Genomic DNA, 23324 nt, shown 5'->3' on the forward strand with positions numbered 1-23324 from the left:
CTTGGAGACTTAGAAGACTTGTTTGTATCCCTTGCATTTGGACTTGGACTTTTGTGATTGACCTATGCAACTTGGAGTTTCCGAGGACTTGTAATCTTTTATTGCAAGAATGACTTGCATTAATGATACTATCTTATGGATACATGCTTTGTAATTCCATTACTCAATTTTAGCTTAGGACACAATGCACACACAAGGTTTTCTCTCGAACTACCTTACAACAAGACTCTTTATTTTCTCGCACAAATCCCTTATATTTTTCATTTATCCCTCTCCCCACTTTGGTGTACTTTTTACTCGTTTTCCTTTGTCTTGTTGTTGCTTGTTAGCCAACCTTAGGATTTAGGATCGTCACCATTTCATAAACAATAAACAAACCCTTGATCCAACATTAAGTGGACTTTCTTAAATCAAATTCAAAAAACCATAAAATACGTTTAGGATTGTATGCCATGAGCCTTAAGTGGTAAAGAAGGGATATAAATGGAGCTTTCCTACACTCATTCTGAGTATTTTGAACACAAGACGCTTGACTTGGTAGTTCGAGATATTCATCTTTACCTATAGTCTTTAGTGCACTCTGAAGTAAAAAACAATTTTTTTTCAAAACCTAAAACCAATATCAACTCATCAAACCTTTTGTTTGAGCCTTAGGGCATCACTCTGAAAACCCTTTTTCAAGGTATAAAATCAATAAAACAAACAAACATTTTATATCATGAACTACGAGACTCTGATTTCTCACTTCAACAAGTGAGCATACGTAGGCACGATGACCAAAATCTTTGGCGAGCACACTAATAAAAAATACATTTTCACTACATAAACCTTTAGCAAGTAAGAATTAAGATAACGACACACATTCAAGCGCATACATCTTAGATGGTTCCCATCGCGTACGATGAATATGAGGGGTGCTAATACCTCCCCCTTGCATAACCGACTTCCGAACCTGTTCGTGGTTGCGATGACCATTCTTTTGGGATTTTCTCGATATTTTCCCTTTCCTATGAAATAAATAAAATCTGATGGCGACTCTGTATTTTTCGCGTAGCGACATTCATAATTTGAGAACCGTAACACAAAATGAGGCATATTTGAAAGTGTGGAAAGATCTTTCAACGCTCTAATTGATAGTGAAGTAGATACATGGTGTTATGCCATTGATTGATAGGATAATGGTGAAATTAAAGTGAATGTAAATACCTTGTTTCCTATTTCCACCATAAAATGGGAATGTAGCTTCAATTGATGTGAGACCAGATATATTAAGAAGTTAACATAGAGTACTATGATATAGAGAGAAGTCTTTATGAGTTATTCAACTGAATCTTTCCCTTTTGAGTCTAGTGAACCCCCACCATAGGATGACCAGACAAATGTTGTATGATGACTTGGAAGTGGAATAAGATAGATTGAGGCAAATTGTGTAATAGCTTTGCCTATAGTCATTGTAGCATGTTATATTACCATGTGTACTTTATCTATGTTATGAACCATGTTATATAACATGTATCATAGATATATATTTAGTTTGGTCATGTGTATATAAATGATATCATTAGTCTCTTATATTGTGTTAGTATCAAAAATTAACGATTGTATGATATTATTCTAGATATATATTATACGAGTTGTTACATTTTTAATCTACAATAACCTATAATAACGTTTGACACTAAAGCGCTATTATAGATCTTAACCTAATAAATTTAATAGCACTTCACAGTAATTGCTATTAAATATGTGCTATTATAGATCAAATATGTCATAGTGAGGTTATACAAAATTTATTTTATTATATGTTAGATGATGCCATTTATTGCGTTTAATTTACATTTGTTACATTTTTAATCTACAATAATCTATAATAGTGCTTGACACTAAAGCGCTATTATAGATCTTAGCTTAATATATTTAATAACACTTTACAAGTAAGTGCTATTAAATATGTGCTATTATAGACCAAATAGTAGTGAGGTTATACAAAATTTATTTTATTATATGTTATATGATGTCATTTATTGCGTTTAATTTACATTGATATCAATTAAGTAAATTTTAATATTATCAATTAAGTAAATTTTAATATTATTTACTCTCAATAATTATTGTAGTTAAGAGTGTAAAATTAAAAAAATACATTGTTATAAATGAATTTTTTTGGGATAATATAATATATTAATATGCCACTTTTAATTTATTGAGAATATATTTTCTTGAAGGGGCATATAATATTTATATTATGAGAATTTAATTTGACATGTATATATGTGTATGATTAAAATGATTTGAGATATTTTGTTTTATTATAAAAATTACTAAATTATTTTATTGACAAACAAATTAAGTAATTCTTAGAGATACATATATGATATGAATGAGATAAACAAGTGAAATAAAGACTTTCATATTTAGAAATAATCTTAGTATTGATGTGTATATATCTTTTTGAGGCATTGATAGAATCAAAAGATATTTGTGAGATGCTATATTTAATGAGTATGGTAAAATATTTTTTTTGATAATTTTGAATTACATAAATTAATTGGAAGAGATAATGTGAATTGTTATATTATTTTTAGTGGATTGATCATTGTATTAAATTAATACAATGATGTTAATTGAATATGATCCTAATGAGAATAAACATATAAATATATTTATTTATTTATTATCTAATGTTGTCGTTTGAAATTCATTCAAGGCAAAATAAATATTTAAATAATAAAATCTAATTGATGATTAATTTGAAGGTGCCATCACTTATATATCTAAGTGAAGTCTCTTAGTTTTTAATGGGTTGTGCATTGTACTAAATTAATTTGAAGGTGACAACTCTTATATATCTAATTGAGCCTACTTAATTTATTGACGGATTTAATAAATAAAATTTTGAGATGTGATTGACTTAGAGATGCCTTAGACAATATTTATTGATGGAATAAATTGCGTTTCATACTCATTTATGTATAAAGTAGTTACTAAATTATGAGGTAATATCCTCTATTATATGAAGTCCTCTGACAAATCCCTAGGAAAAGATAAATTTGTGACACATCTAATGGAATTGGACTTAAGCCAATTGAAACTAATGGAAACACAACCTTTGTGATTGGAGACCAATGAAAAAGGTTCATACAGGTAAGAACAAGTCACTCGTTAGTTCTGCTAGCACCAAAAGTTATTTGATTAATTTTTCTTGCGTCATTTTTTACGGTGTAGCTGAGAAAATGTTATACACTACATTACTAAAAGGATAAGCTTATGTAGTTTTTAATGAATTTCATATCATTTATTGGTGGTGTATGATTTGTAACATACACTTGATGAAATCACCTATGTAAGTGTTGAATGGGGCCGCTTATATGAGATCTTGACGAAATCACTTAAAGACCTATTAGCGCACCATAGTGTCAACACCAAGAATTGGAGAGGTGTAATGTGAGTGGTAGACCTCTAACATACGCTAAATAACTTTGGTTCTTATAGTTTGCTACTCCAATTTCACTATGTGTTAAGTACTATCACTCTATGACTGGTTCATATAGCTTGTTATACCAATTTCATGCATCACATTCATGATGTTAATAATTCAGATTTTTTTTTTACTTTTGAAATATGTGGGGATTGTTGTAAATTTTAATTATATTTCAAATTTTTTAAATAAATTGTCTTAATTTTTTAACTGAAAAATATAAAAAAATATTTTAAAATTAAATTATTATTATTTTATTTTATTTATGACTTGTACCCATTTGATTTGGTCAAATAATTATATTTATTATTTTAACTAAAATCCTTTACTCATTTTCTCTTTCTCTCCTATATATAACAACTCCCGATCTTTAAGAAAAAAGAGAGATACATAAACAATATAACCTGAAAGTTTCATTTTTACTCTTATTCATTCCATCTTCTTTTCATTTTATTCCCTTATGATTATATCTTCATAACATCCGAAGATTATTCCTTGTTATTCCCGAAGGATTTACGATTATATGGCGGATAAACATAAAAATAGCCTCTTCAAAAGAAATAAACATAAAAATAAGCTATCAAATTAGCAACAATAAACATAAATCTTTAATACACATCCATTGAATAAAAAACAAGCTATATGACTAAAATATTTAATACATGGAATTACAATTAGCTAAAGTTAAAAAGAAACAATGACAAGGAAAACTACAAATCAACGTTGCGATATTGTCTGTGAATTCGTGCAGCAGTTTGAGTTGCAGACATCATCTATCTCTGGATCATAAACCATGACTGGTGTTTCTCCTATTGCAACAATATTGCTTTAATGATAATATATTCAATTTCTTAGCAATTACAGGCTTAAGACCATAGTACATTCCTAAAAAAACATCGATCCACAGGACAACCCCAAGTGAATAAAGCACGAAGAGAAGAATCATTGAATTGACAAAAGTAGGGGATATCATAATCATAGAAAATAAATAACTAAGGGTAAAAGAGAGAACTGGAACAACCACTACACCGTCCATTGTTCCACTTGGTATCATAATAATTATTGCTATAGTTGATAAAAAGAAGGAAGTCATATTCAAAATTGAGAACATAAAGAATCCTGGTCCTGACAAGACTGAAAACCCAGCATTTTTTGGTGTAGAAATAGTAGAATTGGAGGAAGTGATGTTCATATTATGGTCATCGCTAGCACTAACCTGATAAATTCCACCAGGGGGACTCAGTCCTGATTGATAGGTGGCTGTTGCAACAAGCGTCGCAGCTATCAACCAAGTGTTACGTTGTTCCTCTAATATATTACTTCTAATGCGAAGTATACAAATTCTCACTTTATGTCTGATTGTGGTATTTGATCTGAGTTTATGTGCAAGTGTGGGAGCATTGCTGATTTGTGAGTTCGATTTTGATCTGAGTTCGATTATACTCCTTATATCTACATTGCCTGCCATGTCCAAGGCAGTTTTGTTCTGCAAGTTCTTTGCCATCAAATTTATCCTAGTCTTTAACAACAATCCAAGTGCCTTTACTACCTAGTTATCAATGAACCAAATAGAGGTAAGGAAATACCTTCAAAACTTTTAGTACCAATATATTATTTTAAAATATAAACCTTATTATAAATTTCAAATATTTTGAATAAACCAGAATTTTTGTAAGTGGTAAAGAGTATTTATTGAATACAAATAAATTTCATCATTTTGAGGACATCATGATTCATTTCAAAAATTTTACCAAAAAAAAGTTGTTGGAACAGAGGTTGATATTGCGTTAAGAAACAAGAAAATGAATGAATACAATTTTGAGCAAAATTGATGGTTGTTTTTTATAAAAGAGTATTACAATAGTATTTAGACACAAATCTAATTAATTAACTTGTGTGACGTGTGTTTCCTGTCGAATTCTACATTTCAGACAAAATTATCCTTCTGTCGAATTCACATACTTGTCGAACACGAAACTTCACTTTAAAATAACTCACTTCGACTCCATGTCGAAACACAACTTTGACTTCTCGTTGAACCACAACTCGACTTCCCGTCGAAACACGACTAGACTCTCGTCGAAACACAACTAATTAGAAAGCTTTGAAATACAAACATTACACCCCTTAATACAAATGTTATTAACTCCTTGTTCCAATAAGCTTCTCCAGATCATCGAACCTTGTCCTTTTCAAAGATTTTGTAAGCAAATCCGCAATTGGACTTCTGACTTACAATACTCAAGTTCGATCTTTCCTTTGTTCACTTGATCTCTAAGAAAATGATACCTCCTATCTATATGCATACTCCTTCCATGATACATCAGATGACTTTATAGATCTATACCTAATTATTATCTACGAACAACTTCATCTTCTTCGATTAAATGACTTTAAGTTCATCTATCAGCATTTCTATCCATGAGACTTTACAAGCTGTATATGATGCTGCTACATATATACCCAGCTTCACAAGATAATAAGGCTACTATTCATTTCTTCCTTAACCTCCAAAAGATTAGTGCTCTGCCAATCATGAATATTCAGCTTACAATACTTTTCCTTTCATCTTGGTCTCAACTAAAGTCGGAATCTGTATAGCCATACACTTCTGAAGTTTTGTTGTTGATTTTCTGATTATGCATTAGCACTCCATGATCCATTTTTCCCTTTATGTATCTCATCACCCTTTTGAACTCGATTATCTAGCTTCCTCCTGAATTTCCTAGGTACATTCCTGAAGCATATTGTTCAAAATACTATAAGATGATTAACATTTGGCTTCGACCCTGTCCAAGCCTCATAAGGTGTCTTGTGCCTTATTTTCTTGTTTGGGCATCTATTGAGTATGTATACTGCTGCCGAAATTGCTTTTCCCCAAAATCTCTTTTCCATTTCTTTGGCTTTCAACATACTCCTTGACATGTTCAATATACTTCTATTTTTCTCTCAGTTATTTCATTACGCAAAGGTGTATAAGGTGCAATTACCCCATGCTCTATACCTTCATCATTGCAGAACCATGCAATTTTCATTGAAGTATACTCACCTCCACCTCCAGTTCTCAATTTCTTAATGTTGCACTCACTTTATTTTTCGACATGCAACTTAAATCTCTTGACTGTATAAATACTTCATTATTCCTTACGATTAGATAAATCCACATATATCTTGTAAACTCGTCTATGAAAGTTAGAAAGTAATTGTTTCCTTCATTCGACCTAACTTCAAAAGGTCCACACACATCAGAATGCATAAGTTCTATCCTTTTCTTGGCCTCCACAAGCATACAATGCTTGAATGATTTCCTTGCCTTCTTTTCTCCGCCACATTCTTTACATATATGACTTGGCTCCTTTATCTGAGGTAGACTATACACCATTTTCTTCATGTTGATCATGCTTAAACTTCTAGAGTTGAAGTGTCCATACATGTGGTGCCAGAGTTTGTTCTTGTCTTATGTTGTAGTCGAAGAAAGACATTGATGATCAACCATGTTGATCTCAATATTAAAGGCTTTGTTGTTTTCTAATGGTGCTCCCAGGATCAATCTTCCGTCACCATTAAACACCTTCATCTGATTGTCCACCATCTTCATGTTGTTCCCTTTTGCAAGTAACTGATAAATGATGACCGATTTACTTGTCGTAGAAGGCACATACATGATATTAGTGATGGCTTCCTTTTGACTATCTTTTCTCACTACTTCGATGTCTCCTTTTCCTTCTGATGTAACATGCCTTCCATCTACAAATATGATTTCCTTCTTAACTGATTCATCCACATGATGAACCATCTTTTGTCGTCACTCATATGATTGTTGCATCCTAAACCCAAATACCACACCCTAGCTAGATCATCTCTAGTTTGAGTATTGGCCATTAGCAACACATCATCATAATCATTTCCTCCTATATGAGAAAACTGAAGCTCTTCCTTTTGTTTTGTCCTTGACTCATTGGACAATTTACAATATATTTCTTAATGACCAAGTCTTTGATAATTATAGCACTTCACCTCTTTCATGTCAACTTTCTTCATCGAATTCCTGTTGTACATGTCTTTCTTGATTGAATCAGTGTGATTCTTTGAAATCTTGCTTGAATTATCATCATTAGCAAGATTCTTTCTTTGTTTCGCCTTTTCTTTTCTATACTTCTTGATGAACCTTGCTTTCAATGCATGTTCAACCACCTTATCCATTTCTGAGCTCATCTGCTTCAATCTCATCCCATGAGCTTCTAATGAAGCTTGAAATTCTTCCAACTTCATCTTAGTTAGGTTCTTGGACTCTTCCATTGACACGACAATGTAATCAAAATTTGAAGTTAGATATCTCAATAGTTTATCGATCTTCTACTTATTATTAATTGATTCACGTCACACATTCATCTGGTTTATTAGCAACACCATGCGCGAAAAAATTCTGAATCGGATTCGTCATCCTTCATTTTAGTCATCTCAGATTGTTTCCTAAAGGTCTGAAAGTTCACTCTCTCGAGTTTTTCATCACCATCATACAATTTCTTCAATTTATCTAAAGCTTATTTCGCTGATTCTTCTAAAATCTTCTAAAAAATATTTGGGTCCACACACTGGTGAATCAAGAAGAGAGCTTTTCCATCTTTATTCGTTTGCTTCTTATGCGCAGTCTTATGGACATCACTCGCATTCGCCTCCAATGGTGAGACTCCTTATTCCACAATTTCCCCAACATCTTGAAATCTAAACATGACTTTTATTTATGCAATCCAACTCTCATAGTTCTCACCTTTGAAAACCGATAGATTTGCAAGAAATTATGTTGATGTCGTGTTACCATTTTCCATTGCTTAACTGAATTGCAACCGACTCTACGATACAATTTTTTTGAAAGATATTAATATTGTCTTAGGAAAGAAGAAAATGAATGAATACATTTTTTATCAAAATTGATGGTTGTTTTTCATAAGAGTGTATTACAATAATTTTATACACAAAGCTAACTATCTAACTAACTAACTTGTGTTACACGTATTTCCTGTCGAATTCTACATTCCAGAAGAAATCATCCATCTGTCGAATTCACTTACTTGTAGATATTGTAACTTAATTTTTAAAACAACCCACTTCAACTCCATGTCGAAACACAAATTCAATTTCTCGTCGAACCACAACTCGAATTCCCAAGAATTGAAGAAGATGAAGATGAAAGAATGCAAAGAATATATATATATATATATATATATATATATATATATATATATATATATATATATATATATATATATATATATATATATATATATATATATATATATATATATATATATATATATATAGAGAGAGAGAGAGAGAGAGAGAGAGAACTAAGATTTGTAACAAACTTCCTCAAACTTATAATTCACGAAATCTGTTACAATCTCCAACTAATTTTGGGTTTTATAATAAACCAAGCGCAAATACACATTAAATGCAAACTCAAATTCAACTGTAAATGTAAACTTAAATTTGATGAAACTCAAAAACTAAACTAATCTTGAATATTGAATTACCTTCAAAACCATCCCTTAATTCACTCAAGTTGAAATCAACAACACCAATTCCACCTCTCTAATTGATGAAGTGTTCAATTTTGATTGCCTTGGCCAACACATCTGCAAGTTGTTTATGAGTGTTGACATGAACAACCTCAAGTATTCCATTATAAACTTGATTGCGCATAAAATTATATTTATTGTCAATGTGCTTGCTTCTTCCATGCAACACTAGGTTCTTAGCAATACTTATGTCATATTTGTTATCAATCATAAATTTGACTGGTTTTCTCATTTTGAACTTCAGTTCCTGCATCAAATTCATCAGCCAAATATCCTGACAAGAAGACATAGCACCAATTATGTATGCATCTTCACAAGTTGACAAAGCATCCACTGGTTGCTCCTTGGAGCACCAAGAAATGAGAGCTCCTAGATACATGGACAAGTACCTTGTAGTACTTCTCATGTCCGCTATGTCATCACATCAGTCAGATTCTGAATAGCATATCAGCTCAACATCATCCGACCCTCTAGATGGAAACAAAACTTCATGCCTTAGAGTTCCTTTTACATACCTCATAATGTGACCACTTTGTTTTACTCATAAACCTATTCACCATTCCAACTGCATAACATATGCCAGGCCTGGTATTACACAAATATCTCAAACAACCAACCAACTGTTTGAAGGTTTTAGCATATAAACCATATTTCCAAGGTCAATCATATCAAATGCATTCATTAACACTTTTTTGAACTTGTTTATCTCAAAAGTACAACTCCCTGTCATAAGTATGTCATCCACAAAAAGACACACCAGAAACACGTTGTCATCAGAAGTATGATGCACATACACACCATATTCCATTTCACATTTTTTGAATCCCAAATGCTTTAAAAATGATTTAATTTTCATATTCCAAGCCCTTAGAGCTTGTTTAAGCCTGTACAAGATCTTATGCAGCTTGTACACCATCCCTTCTTTGTTCTCTTTCACAAACCTAGGAGGTTGTAACACATAAACTTCTTCTTGTAATGGGCCATTCAGAAAAGCTGACTTTACATCTTAATGTACCAGAGGCCAATTCTTATTTATAGGAATAAAAATAACCAACTTTATAGTTTCATGTCTAGCTACAGATGCAAACAGTTCAAAGTAGTCTAAGCCATACTTTTGTAGGAATTCTCTAGCTACTAACCTTGCTTTATGCCTGACAAAAACCACCTGGCTTTGACTTTATCTTGAAAACCCATCTCACACTGATGGCAATTCTTGTTCTGAGGTAAAACACTCAATTACCATGTCTTGCATCTTTCAATGACCCCAAGCTCTTCCTTCATAACATTCGCCCACACCTTCTTCTTGAGAGCCTCATTGATGCTGACAGATTCGGAGTCTACAATAACGACACTCTGAATGACTTCCCCTTCAGAATCAATCTAAGCATCTTATAACAACTTAAAATATGCAAGTCTCCTTGGTATATGTTTAGTTCCTTGTGGACTATAAAACTGTGTAATTCAAAAGAAGGACTATCTTCAAAAGTTCCACCTTCAAAAGCTTTACCTTCAAAAGTTACACCTTTAAAGGAATGACCACATTCAGAGGCTATATTACCTTCAAAGTTAGGTCCACCATCAGAGTCAGAGTCTTCTCGAAGATCAGACTCTCCTTCAGAGTCGGCTTCACCTTTAGAGTCTGGATCACCTTCAGAGTCAGAGCCATCTTCAGATTCAGACTCTCCTTCAAAGTTAGAATCACCTTCAAATGTAGAATCTCCTTCAGAGGCTGAATCAGACTCTAGTGTTGACACTGCACTAGAGTTATATTCAGACTTTCTCCAATTCCATGTTTCTAATTATTTCACTATGACATCTCTTTTGAATTCAACTTTGTTGGTGATTGGACAATAAAGCTTATAAGCACTTGTACTATGGTAACCTATAAGCAACATGACTCTGCTTCTGTCATCCAATTTCCTTCTAGTAGCATCTAGTATATGTTTGTAACATACATAACCAAACACCTTGAAATGGATGACATTTTGCTTTTTTCTAGCCCACTTCTTAATGATAACTACTTCCTTTAACTTCTTTAAATAACACCATTATGATGTGTAGTGTATGGAGCAGTCACCTCATGCTCAATACTATGTTCCTCACATAACTTCTTGAACTGAACCTTCAACCTTTGTCCACTTTGATTTTTAGCCTTCACTCTAAACTTTTTAAACTCAACAAACACTTCATGTTTGAATTTTTTGAGTGCTACCAATTTCATTCTTATGAACTAATCCACAAATGACACAAAGTACTTGTTACCTCAAAATGAAGATACCTCAAAAGGCCCACGTACATCAGAATGCACCACATCCAAAGGATAAGATACTAATGGAGGCATTTCTGATGAGAATAACAGTATTAGTTGCTTGCCTTTCATGCATATATCACATGATTTCTTTGGTAACATAATCTTAGGGATTCCATGTACTAGATTCTTCGAAATCATACACTCTAATATTTTGTAGTTCAAATGCCCCAATCTCTTGTGCCATAACTCATTTTCCCCTTCAGCACTGCTTGCACTAAGGCATTGAGTGTCTGTTGTTGCAACATTCACTTTGAATGTTCTGTTTCTTTTTAGTTCAAACTGCATAATCAACTTCAAGAGATTGTCCTTAATGGTTACGGGAACTCCTTTTTCAACCAGCTGACCTACACTCATCAGATTACTATCCATGCAAGGAACTTACCATACATCCTTAATCAATATAATTTTGCCATTATTTTATTTTACTCTGACATTTTTCATTCCTTTAGCATTCAGATGCTCATCATCAACACATATTATCTTGGTCCTTTTATCAGAGTCAAAATCAACCAACTATTTCTTGTTTCTAGTTGGGTGATTTGAGCAGTCAGTGTCCATATACCACCAGTTTACCATTGATCCACCTACATTCTTAATTGACATCAATAGCCCAAGTTCATCATCAGAATCTCATATGACTATGTTGGCTTCTTCACCCTTTCAAATCTTATTTACAATCAACAACAAAATGACCAAACTTATTGCAACTATAGCATCAAACCTTCCTCTTATCAAACTTCTCATTTCCCTTTTGAACATTCTTATGTTTCTTCTATTCAGAGTTGGAGAGTTTTAACTTCTGAACACCACCACCATACTTATCTTGTTATCCAGCCATGCTTGCTTCTGGTTCTTCTTTCTATAAGAAGCTTTCAAATTCTGAGCTTTTAGAGCAAATTCTGACTCCCTTTTAGAGTTTATTCCAGTCAGACGCAACTCTTGTGCCTCTAAACTACTCTAAGGCTCTTCAATTCTCATGGTGATTATATATTTAGAGTGTTCTATGGCTATAACTATATAATCAAACTGAGGAGTAAGTGATCTCGGTACCTTTTCAATGATTACTTGTTCAGAAAACGTCTCTCCACAAGACTTCATCTCATTTGTGACCACAATCACTCTAGAGATGTAATAAGGCCCCTTCTCATTGTTCTTCATGCTGAGATTCTCATATTTCTTACGTAGGGACTCTAATTTTAACTTCTTCACTGATACGTCATTGTCGTAGCACCACACTAGTGAATCCCACGCCGTCTTCGTTGTCGCCGAATCAACAATTTTCTCAAACACTTTCGTATCCACACATTGATGGACATAGAACAACGCCTTATGATCCTTCTTCCTCGTTTCACATTGCGCATTTCTTTGTGCTTTTGTTGTATTTTTTACAACCGACATGTAACCTTCATTGACGAGATCAAGAACATCTTGAGCTCCAAACAACACACACATCTGAATCAACCACCGAATCTAGTTTTTTTCCGTCGAATACTAGAAGCTTTGTTTTCAAGCTACCGTTTCCGCCTTTCTTCTTCGTTCTTGTGCAAATCCATCGGTTCTCACCAAAACTCATGTTTCTCAAACTCAAAGAAATCAAGATCTGTGATTCTCTTCGATTTCGAACTTCAATTCAACGCGAATTTTAGGAACGAAATCAATCACACACCTCATCACACTCGTGTTTTCCTATGAATTAAACCGGACCTCTGGATGCCAATTGTTCGAGTTCAACAATAAATCTCAATTGATGCACGAGAATGGAAGAAGATGAAAATGAAAGAATGCAGAGAATAGATTAAGAGAACGAAAAATTGTAATTAACTTTCTCAAACTTCTAATTCACGAAATCTGTTAAAATTTCCAACTAATTTTGGACTTTATAATAACCCAAATTCAAATGCATATTAAATGCAAACTCAAATTCAATGACAAATGTAATCTAAAATATAAATGAAATTCAAAACTAAACTAATCTTAAATATTGAATTACATTCAACACTAATTAGAAAGTTTTGAAATACAAACATCAAAATGTTACCTGTGGCTCGAAATTTCTCTGTGCTAAAATGTGCAAAATGGTGTTGTCATCCGTATCCTTCCAATTGAGTATTTTATATTGAGTCCTCCCAGCACCTCTCACGATATTTTTTCTAAGAAAGCAAACAAGAAGATCAAGAGCTTCGTACTGTTCATTCTTGACAGCAATATGCAATGCAGTCTCACCCCTCACAGTCATATCTTCAACGGAATCTGGACAAGCAATGAGGAATTCAGCTAAAAGTTCAACCTCTCCGATTTGACATGCAAAATGAAGAGGAGTTAATCCTTCCCTCCCTTTGATTCTAACAAGATCTTTATTCATGTCAACAAACCGAGACAACATCCTCTTTTGGTCGTTTTGCATAGCGAGATGAGCAGGGCTGAATCCTTGGGGATTAAGCTTCCAAAGAAATGAAGGTTTTAAATTCATAACCTCAATGGCAAAATGGATATGCCCCCAAGATGCGGCAATATGCAAAGGAGTTTCAACAAATGGTATTGAATCAATAATCTCCAAAATGGATGGATCATCATGAATTACTGTGTACAGGAGATCTATATCACCTGTTTCAGCTGCAGCTTTCAGTTGGTCACCACTATTTGTGTTCATGTTTGAAACTCAGTAATTTGTGCAAGATAAAACAAAATATACGTTTTCTTATTCATATCACACCACTTGAGTTCTCTTTTATAAAAGAATACGTTTGAATCTATTCACACGTCGTGTCTCTGATTTCCACACCTTTTGATTTTTGGCCAAATTATTTTATTAAAAAGCTATTGTGAAAAGTATATAATGAAGAAACATGTAATTATAAAATAAGATTTGTTCCAAAAAAGGATTGGGAGGAGCTCTGTGAAATTTCTTAGGAGCTACCAAGTTCATGCCTTTTTATGTGTTTTTCCACCTAAAGCAAAAGTAAATTGCACCGTTTGATGATTTAGGCAAAGCACCTCTAAAAGAAAACTTGTAAAAGAAAGTGATATATATATATATATATAATATATATATATATATATATATATATATATATATATATATATATATATATATATATATATATATATTATATATATATATATATATATATATATATATATATTTCTTTAAACATTATTTTAGATTATCAAAATTTCGTTAACACGTATTCTGTATCTATAAATTACTTGATGGTAGAGGTGTTTCAATATTTGGTAAACACAACATTAGATTTAGCAAGAAATTTGGAGATAAAGAATATATTATTATTTTTTATAATAGTACTAGGGTTGGAAATGAGTCGAGTTGAGTCGAACCCGTCGTCAGCTCGACTCGACTCGATAAGAATTGGTTTAGTTCGAAACTCGATTCGAGTTCGACACGAACTTTTTTTTAAACTCGAACTCGACTCGTTTTAAGTTCTTGAACAACTCGGTTCAACTCGTTAGGTTCAGTTTGTTTACTTCACGAACTAAAAAGTCATTTTTTAAAGTTTAATTTTTTTTATTATATTTGACATTTTAAATTATTCTTTTTAAAGGGAAAATATTAAAACAAAATAAAGCTTTCAAGAGATAAATTTAAAAGTCTAATTCAAAAACTATTCTTTTTGAATTTAAGTTTGTCTCAAAAACTATTACAAATATAATAAAATGGTACAAGGTCACAAGTATGTTTTAAAATATTTAATTTGATAAGTTAAAAGGTTAAATTCTATACATTATTTTTTTAAATGATACTATTGAGATATATGATTTAAAAATATTATATATATATAATATATATATATATATATATATATATATATATATATATATATATATATATATATATAATATATATATATATATATTATATATATATATATATATATATATATATATATATATATATATATATATATATATATATATATATATATATATATAACCGAGTCGACTCATGAACCTAACGAGTCGAACTATACATAGTTCAAGTTCAGCTCATTTATTTTACGAACTTAGTTTTGAGCTCAAGTTCGACTCATTTGGTTCATGAACCAAGTCCAACAAATTAATTATCGAATCGAGTCTCGAACTATTTTCGAGTTGGTTTGGTTCATTTTCAGCCCTAAATAGTACTTAAAATTCTGTTTTTTATAATATTATTATTTTTAAATTAAAAATAAAACTTATTTATTATGCAGTATTTTTTTCTTAAATTATGTGTTTCAATTAAACAATATAATTTTAATTTTAATTTTAATTTCTTTTAAACACTATTACAATTGAAGGAAAAAGTTACAGATGTTATGGGAGAAACAGTGAATTTCCATCCGAGAAATGGATCTTAGAATTTTCGTGGTCATGATTGTTTTTGTTTAGGCCGTCATCATGGATCGAACTAGAATATGAATTATTGTTTTTGTTTAGGCCGTCATCATGGATCGAACTAGAATATGAATTATTTAACAACAAATTCATTTCACTAGATGCATTCAACCATAGTACAAATCATCTATTTTATCAAATACCGCCAAGGAACCCATGTCATTTCAGTTAACACGTATTATGTATCTATAAATTAAACAAAATATTGCTTAGAGTATTCATTTCAGTTTTCTGGAAAACTAAGGGATTAGATGATTTATAAAATAAAAGTGTCTTTTTGGTTCTAAATAAAACATGAAATTACAGGAGTTGGGAATCGAAGCTCAAACTCTGAGCAACATTTTATATCAGATTTTAGCAAAAGATATATATATATATATATATATATATATATATATATATATATATATATATATATATATATATATATATATATATATATATATATAATATATATATATATATATATATATTAATATATATATATATATATATATATATATATATATATATATATATATATATATATATATATATATTATAACACATTCCGCACGGGTTTTGTCTGATTGATATATTGAACATCGAGATATCTCATTAGTCATATCTAATTTTTTAGATGTGAAATTGTATTATAGATTAAAGACATTCACATAATCACAAATATATATATATTTTCGTTTATAAAAGTATTTGTATCAATAATAGACTTTTTCCAATTAATAAAAATATTTGCAACAATAATACACTTTCCCAGTTTATGAAAATATTTGTAATAACGATACATTTTTTTCCGTTTATAAAAAATATTTGTATAAACAATAATTTTTTTTCAATTTATAAAAATATTTAGAGATTAATTACTATACATTGTCAGTGTAAAATATTTTACACAATCGATTCATCACCATCACCCGTTTGCATTACTTTATAGATTTTTAAAATAAAAGTCAAACTTGTTTCAACATCCAACGACTATGATTAACTGACAGTGTAAAATCCTTTTACACTGTGAGTGTATTTCAATTAAATCCAAAAATTTATATCAATAATACACTTTTTTCCGCTTATAAAAATATTTGTATCAACAACAAAGATTTTCCCATTTAAAAAAATATTTGTATCAACAATAGATCGTTTATAAAAATATTTGTGTCAACAATACACATTTTCCATTTATGAGAATATTTGTATCAACAATACACTTTTTCTCGTTTATAAAATATTTGTATCAACAACACACTTATTCCATTATGAATTGATTGCATAACTTGTGGCAATACTTGGTTATATGTATTAGAAGTAATTCATATTTATTAGTTGTACTATTTTCTTAGCCCCTAAGTTTGTTAGAGGGTATTTTAGTATTTTATCCTATTCTAGTAACCCTAGTTTTAACTTATAAATAGGGTGGCAATCACTGTAACTTTTATCATGTTTTTCTAGCCGTCATTCTCTTAATAGAATATTTCCGTTCATCATTTATTCTACCTTTGCACCAACAATTGGTATCTAGAGCTCCGGTTCGGATTCATTGGGAAACACGGGAAACACGAGTGAACGTGAGGTCTTGTGTGTTTGATTTTGATTCTTAGATTCGTGTTGAATCTTGAATAAAATCTGATCAGGATTTTAATTATGTGGATTGGGAAACACTGTGAGAAATCTGAGTGTACTGCGCAAGGTAGAAAGATGAACGGAAACGGCAACATGAACACCAAACTTCCAGTATTTAACGGTAAAAACTGGAATCGTTGGATGATCCAAATGCGTGTACTGTTCAGTGCTCAAGATGTTCTAGATCTTGTCACTGATGGTTATGTTCCGGTAGCAGCAGATGCGACGGATGAACAGAAAAACGCGCAGAAGGAAGTAAGGAAGAAGGATCAGAAAGCATTGTTCTTCATTCATCAATGTGTTGATGTAAATGTGTTTGAGAAGATTGCAGATTCAACGACAGCAAAGGCTGCGTGGGACACACTGGTTAGATGTTATGGTGGTGACGCATCAGTGAAGAAGGTGAAGCTTCAGTCCTTGAGAAAGCAATATGAGAATCTCAACATGAAGAATAATGAGAAAGTTTCTGAATATATCTCCAGAGTGATTCTGATCACTAATGAGATGAAAGCGTGTGGAGAAACTCTTTCTGAAGAAACAATCATGGAGAAGGTATTGAGATCTATTACCTCTCAATTTGATTACATTGTGGTAGCAATAGAACATTCCAAAGATCTGAGCACCATGAGAATTGAAGAGCTGCAGAGCAGTCTAGAAGCGCAAGAGTTGCGTTTGACTGAGAGAACTTCTGAAAGGGAAGTAGAGCAGCAGGCTCTGAAAGCAACTTCTGATAGGAGGTATCAGAAGCAGTCAGAAGCCAAGAGAAGATCTGATGGTGGTCAGAAGTCAGAAAGCTCAACCTCTGATAGACAAAAGAATGCTCAGAAGGGAAAAGAGAAGTATGACAAGAAGAAGATACAATGTTACTGTTGTAAGAAGTTTGGTCACTTTGCTAGAGACTGTTGGTCAAACAAGGAGAGAAAATCAAAAGAAGCAAATATAGCCAAAAGTTCTGATGACGAATCTGTGCTATTGATGGCCTCTGAATCTGATGATATGGATCTGATAGACTGGTGGTATATGGACACTGGCTGTTCAAATCATCTTACTGGAAACAAGAAATGGCTGGTTGACTTTGACTCTGAAAAGAGGACAAAGATCAGATGTGCTGATGACAAATATCTTAATGCAGAAGGTATGGGAAATGTCAGAGTGATTCTGAACAATGGGAAAACAGCATTGATTCAGAACTTGTGGTATGTACCTGGCATCAGAAGCAATCTGATGAGTGTGGGAAAATTAATTAAGAAAGGTTTTTCAGTTACCATGAAGGACAGTCTTCTGAAGTTGTATGACTGCAATCAGAAGTTGATTATGGAGTCAGAACAGGGAAGGAATAGAACATTCAAGGTGAATGTCAGAACTGCAGACTCAGAATGTCTCAGTGCAACAAGTGCTGAGAAGGAGAGTGAGTTGTGGCACAGAAGATTTGGTCATTTGAATTTCAGAAGCTTAAAACATCTGAATTCAAAGAAGTTGGTACATGGAATTCTTGCAATTAAGAAGCCTGAAAAGTCATGCAAAGTTTGCATGGAAGGAAAACAACCACGATTGCCATTTGCGTCAGAAACTGCTCCAAGAGCAAAACATGCCTTGGGAGTTGTACATTCTGATGTGTATGGTCCATTTCCAGTAGCATCGATTGGAGGGAATAAATACTTTATGTTATTTGTTGATGAATTCACAAGAACGACATGGGTATCCCTTATTAAGTTTAAACACGAGGTGTTTGATGAATTCAAGAAGTTCAGAATGAAGGCTGAGAATCAGAGTGGTCAGAAGTTGAAGATTCTTAGAACTGACGGTGGAGGTGAGTATAACTCCAAAGAGTTCCAGAAGTTCTGTGAGGAGAATGGATTTGAGCATGAGGTTACTGCTCCTTATACCCCTAAACACAATGGTCTTGCTGAAAGAAGAAACCGCACTTTGCTTGATATGGTGAGAAGCATGCTAAAGGAGAAGAAGCTTCCTCAGAAGCTCTGGGGAGAAGCTGTTGCCACTGCAACGTATGTACTCAACCGATGTCCTACGAAGAAGTTGAAGGAAATAGTTCCAATACAGAAGTGGACTGGAGATAAGAAAAGTGTTAGTCATCTGAAGGTGTTTGGTTCTGTTTGCTATAAACATGTTCCAGAAGCCAGAAGACATAAGCTGGATGATAGAAGTAAAGTGATGATTCTGATAGGGTACCATAGTTCAGGTGCATACAAGCTCTATTGTCCAGAAACCAATAAAATTGAATTCAGCAGAGATGTGATTGTGAAGGAATCAGAATTTTGGAATTGGGATAAGTCTTTATCTGATTCTGATGTTAGAACTTCTGAAGAAAGGTCAGAGTTAAGAATTTCTGAAGTTGGAGTAAACTTTGACGTTGATTCTGATTCTGATAGTGATTCTGACTCTGGAGAAGACTCAGAAGATGAAGGTGACTCTGATGATCCAGACTCTGATGGTAATCCAGATTCTGGTGGCAATTCAGACTCTGGAAATATGCCAGACCCTGAAGATGGTCAAAGCTCTGGAGGAAGTCAACCATTTGAAGCTAGAAACTCTGAAGCTCAAGACTCTAAACAAGTTCAGAGACCACAAAGAATCAGAAACATCCCCAAAAGATATGCAGAATTTGACATGCTGCAAGACACGGAAGTAGACTCTGAAGGAGAAGTTATTCAGTGTGCCATGTTAGTAGACTCTGAACCCATGAGTACAGAAGAGGCTCTTAAGCAGAAGCTCTGGCTGAAGGCCATGAAAGAAGAACTTGATGCTATAGAGAGAAACAAGACTTGGAAGCTGACAGAACTTCCAAAAGACAAGAAAGCCATCAGCGTCAGATGGGTTTTCAAGCAGAAGTTAAAGTCAGATGGTTCAATTGGAAAACATAAAGCAAGGTTAGTAGCCAGAGGATTTCTACAGAAACCTGGGCTGGATTACTCTGAAGTGTTTGCACCTGTAGCAAGACATGAAACAATCAGAATGGTGATTGCAATAGCTGCTAACAGGAATTGGCCTCTGATGCATTTAGATGTAAAATCTACATTTCTGAACGGTCCATTAGAAGAAGAAGTTTACGTGTCACAACCTCCTGGATTTGTGAAAAAGAATCAGGAAGGGATGGTGTACAGATTATACAAAGCTCTATATGGATTGAAACAAGCACCCAGAGCTTGGAATCAGAAGATTGATTCATTTTTCAAGAAGCAAGGCTTTCAGAAATGTAAGATGGAGTACGATGTCTATGTTCAGCATACTTCTGAAGGAAATATAACTCTGGTATGTTTATATGTTGATGATATACTGCTGACTGGAAGTTCTGAACAGGAGATAGCCAAGTTCAAGAAAGTTCTGATGAATGAATTCGAAATGACTGATCTAGGCAAAATGACATACTTTCTAGGGATGGAGTTCAGATATTCTGAGAAAGGTATTATTTTGCATCAGCTCAAGTATGAATTAGAACTTCTGAAGAGATTTAATCTGAAGAATTGTAAGATTGCTGTCACACCTTCTGATACAAATCAGAAACTGGATTCTGACTCTGATGGAAAGGATGTGGACGCTACAACCTTCAAACAGTTGGTTGGTTCTCTGAGGTATTTGTGCAATACCAGACCTGATATTTGCTATTCAGTTGGGATGGTTAGTAAGTTCATGAGTAAACCTAAGTGGTCCCATTATCAAGCTGCTGTCAGGATTCTGAGGTATATCAAGGGAACTCTAAAGTATGGAGTATTATTTCCTTCTGGAAGAAAGGATGAGTCAGAACTTATGAGTTATTCAGATTCTGATTGGTGTGGAGACAGAGTTGACAGAAGAAGTACGTATGGGTACTTATTCAAATTTCTGGGAGGTCCCATTTCTTGGTGTTCCAAGAAGCAACCTGTTGTGGCGTTGTCAACTTGTGAAGCTGAATACATTGCAGGTGTTGTTACTGCATGCCAAGTTGTGTGGATTCTGAATATATTGCAGGATCTGAAGATTAAAGTAAACAAACCTTTGAAGCTGATGATTGACAACAAGTCTGCAATCAATCTTGCCAGAAACCCAGTGTTGCATGGGAGAAGCAAGCACATTGAGACCAAGTATCATTTTCTGAGACATCAAGTTCAGAGGGGAGTGTTAGAAGTTGTACACTGCAGCACTCAGAAACAGTTGGCAGATGTTCTGACGAAAGCTATCAAGACTGATCAATTTCTCAGATTAAGGGATGGAATTGGTGTTACAAGTTTTGAAGGAATATGAATTAAGGGATGGTATTAGAAGTAATTCATATTTATTAGTTGTACTATTTTCTTAGCCCCTAAGTTTGTTAGAGGGTATTTTAGTATTTTATCCTATTCTAGTAACCCTAGTTTTAGCTTATAAATAGGGTGGCAATCACTGTAACTTTTATCATGTTTTTGTAGCCGTCATTCTCTTAATAGAATATTTCCGTTCATCATTTATTCTACCTTTGCACCAACAATATGGTCCGGAAAATCAACGAAATTGCCATCGTGCAGGTCAACGATTCGCTTGAGGATTGAAATGACATTGGTTCCTTGGTGGTATTTGATAAAATAGATGATTTATACTATGGTTGAATGCATCTGGTGAAATGAATTTGTTGTTAAATAATTCATATTCTAGTTCGATCCATGATGACGGTTTAAACAAAGAGAATCATGACCACGGAAATTCTAAGATCCATTTCTCTGTGGAAATTCGATGTTTCTCCCATAACATCTGTAACTTTTTCCTTCAATTGTAATAGTGTTTAAAAGAAATTAAAATTAAAATTAAAATTAAAATTATATTGTTTAATTGAAACACATAATTTAAGAAAAATACTGCATAATAAATAAGTTTTATTTTTAATTTAAAAATAATAATATTATAAAAAACAGAATTTTAAGTTAAACTATTGAAAGACGTGGGTATGAGACACATGAAATCAACGACTCATAAGGTTGTAGGCAAACTTTAGAAAACATAGTTTCAATGTTAATTTGAAATTTACATTACATTGTTTCGATTGTTTCTTTGATTCACCTTTAGAAAATTGTAAACCACTGTATTATCTAATTTTATTTAACTTGTGTTTTATTGAATGTCTGTTTCTTTTGTAATTTGAATGATTGTTATAATAAATTTTATATGTCATTGATTGTTATAATATATAGGTCATCATTAATCACCAATTATCAACTTTAAGAATGAAAATGATTCATTAAAATTAATTTTTTTTCAAAATATTTTATATGTGATTGATTGTTATAATATAAAGATCATCATGAATCATCAATTATAAACTTAACACAAAAAGATAAAATGAACTATCAAAATTGTCTTTGATCAAAACAAAATTTAGATTATTAAAAACTTTTCATAAGTTACATATAATGAAATAAAAAGATTTTACACATTTTCTATTTTATTTTCATTGCACGCAAATACATATATTCTAATTGAAATCCACATTTTCACTTTACTTTCCATTCATTTCAATGTATATATCCCTCTTCATATAACTTATGCTTAATATATAATCTAAATAATAGATGCTCTATTTTTCATTCCCTAAACTTAGATTATCAAAACTTCTTTAACACGTTGCATTCTTTATTTATAATTCCTTGGTGTTTCAGATATTTCAATTTTCGGTAAACACCAGAATAAAGTTGAATGCGAAGAATTTGAGAAACAAAACATTAGATTTAGCAAGAATTCCGGAGATCAAGAATATATTAATACATGCTAAATCAAAACATGGCATAGAAGTCACTAATTCTCCCACATCACATACAGAAAAACTAAAATCGAGACCATGATTATTGATAAAATGTTAACTCGAATACTTCACATCCGTATTCAAATATGTTTATTGTGTGTTTGTTGTGCTTTTGTTTACTTTCATCTTCAACAAGCTAGGAATTTGAGAAGATGATAACAATGTAGGCGATTGGCAGCCCAT

The 23324-nt window shown here is 32.5% G+C and overlaps 1 protein-coding gene across 1 annotated transcript; it reads right to left on the bottom strand.

The window, feature by feature from the left end:
* Window positions 1-4100: 4100 nt before the first annotated feature.
* Window positions 4101-14049, bottom strand: LOC127135456 (ankyrin repeat-containing protein BDA1). Its single transcript, XM_051062160.1, has 2 exons — window positions 13407-14049; window positions 4101-5027 (listed from the first exon to the last, which is right to left on the bottom strand). The coding sequence occupies exons 1-2, from the start codon at window positions 14016-14018 to the stop codon at window positions 4263-4265; spliced, it is 1377 nt and encodes a 458-aa protein (XP_050918117.1). The 5' UTR covers window positions 14019-14049; the 3' UTR covers window positions 4101-4262.
* Window positions 14050-23324: the final 9275 nt, after the last annotated feature.

The sequence above is a fragment of the Lathyrus oleraceus genome, chromosome 4 (genome assembly GCF_024323335.1).
Source record: "Lathyrus oleraceus cultivar Zhongwan6 chromosome 4, CAAS_Psat_ZW6_1.0, whole genome shotgun sequence".
NCBI classification, from domain to species: Eukaryota; Viridiplantae; Streptophyta; class Magnoliopsida; order Fabales; family Fabaceae; genus Lathyrus; species Lathyrus oleraceus.

Bases quoted from the DNA above. Each gene is read 5' to 3' on its own strand.
- LOC127135456 (XM_051062160.1), bottom strand. From the start codon at position 14,018: ATGAACACAAATAGTGGTGACCAACTGAAAGCTGCAGCTGAAACAGGT. The intron at 5,028-13,406 runs GTAACATTTTGA...ATTGATAACTAG, and splicing joins AGAGAAATTTCGAGCCACAG to GTAGTAAAGGCACTTGGATT.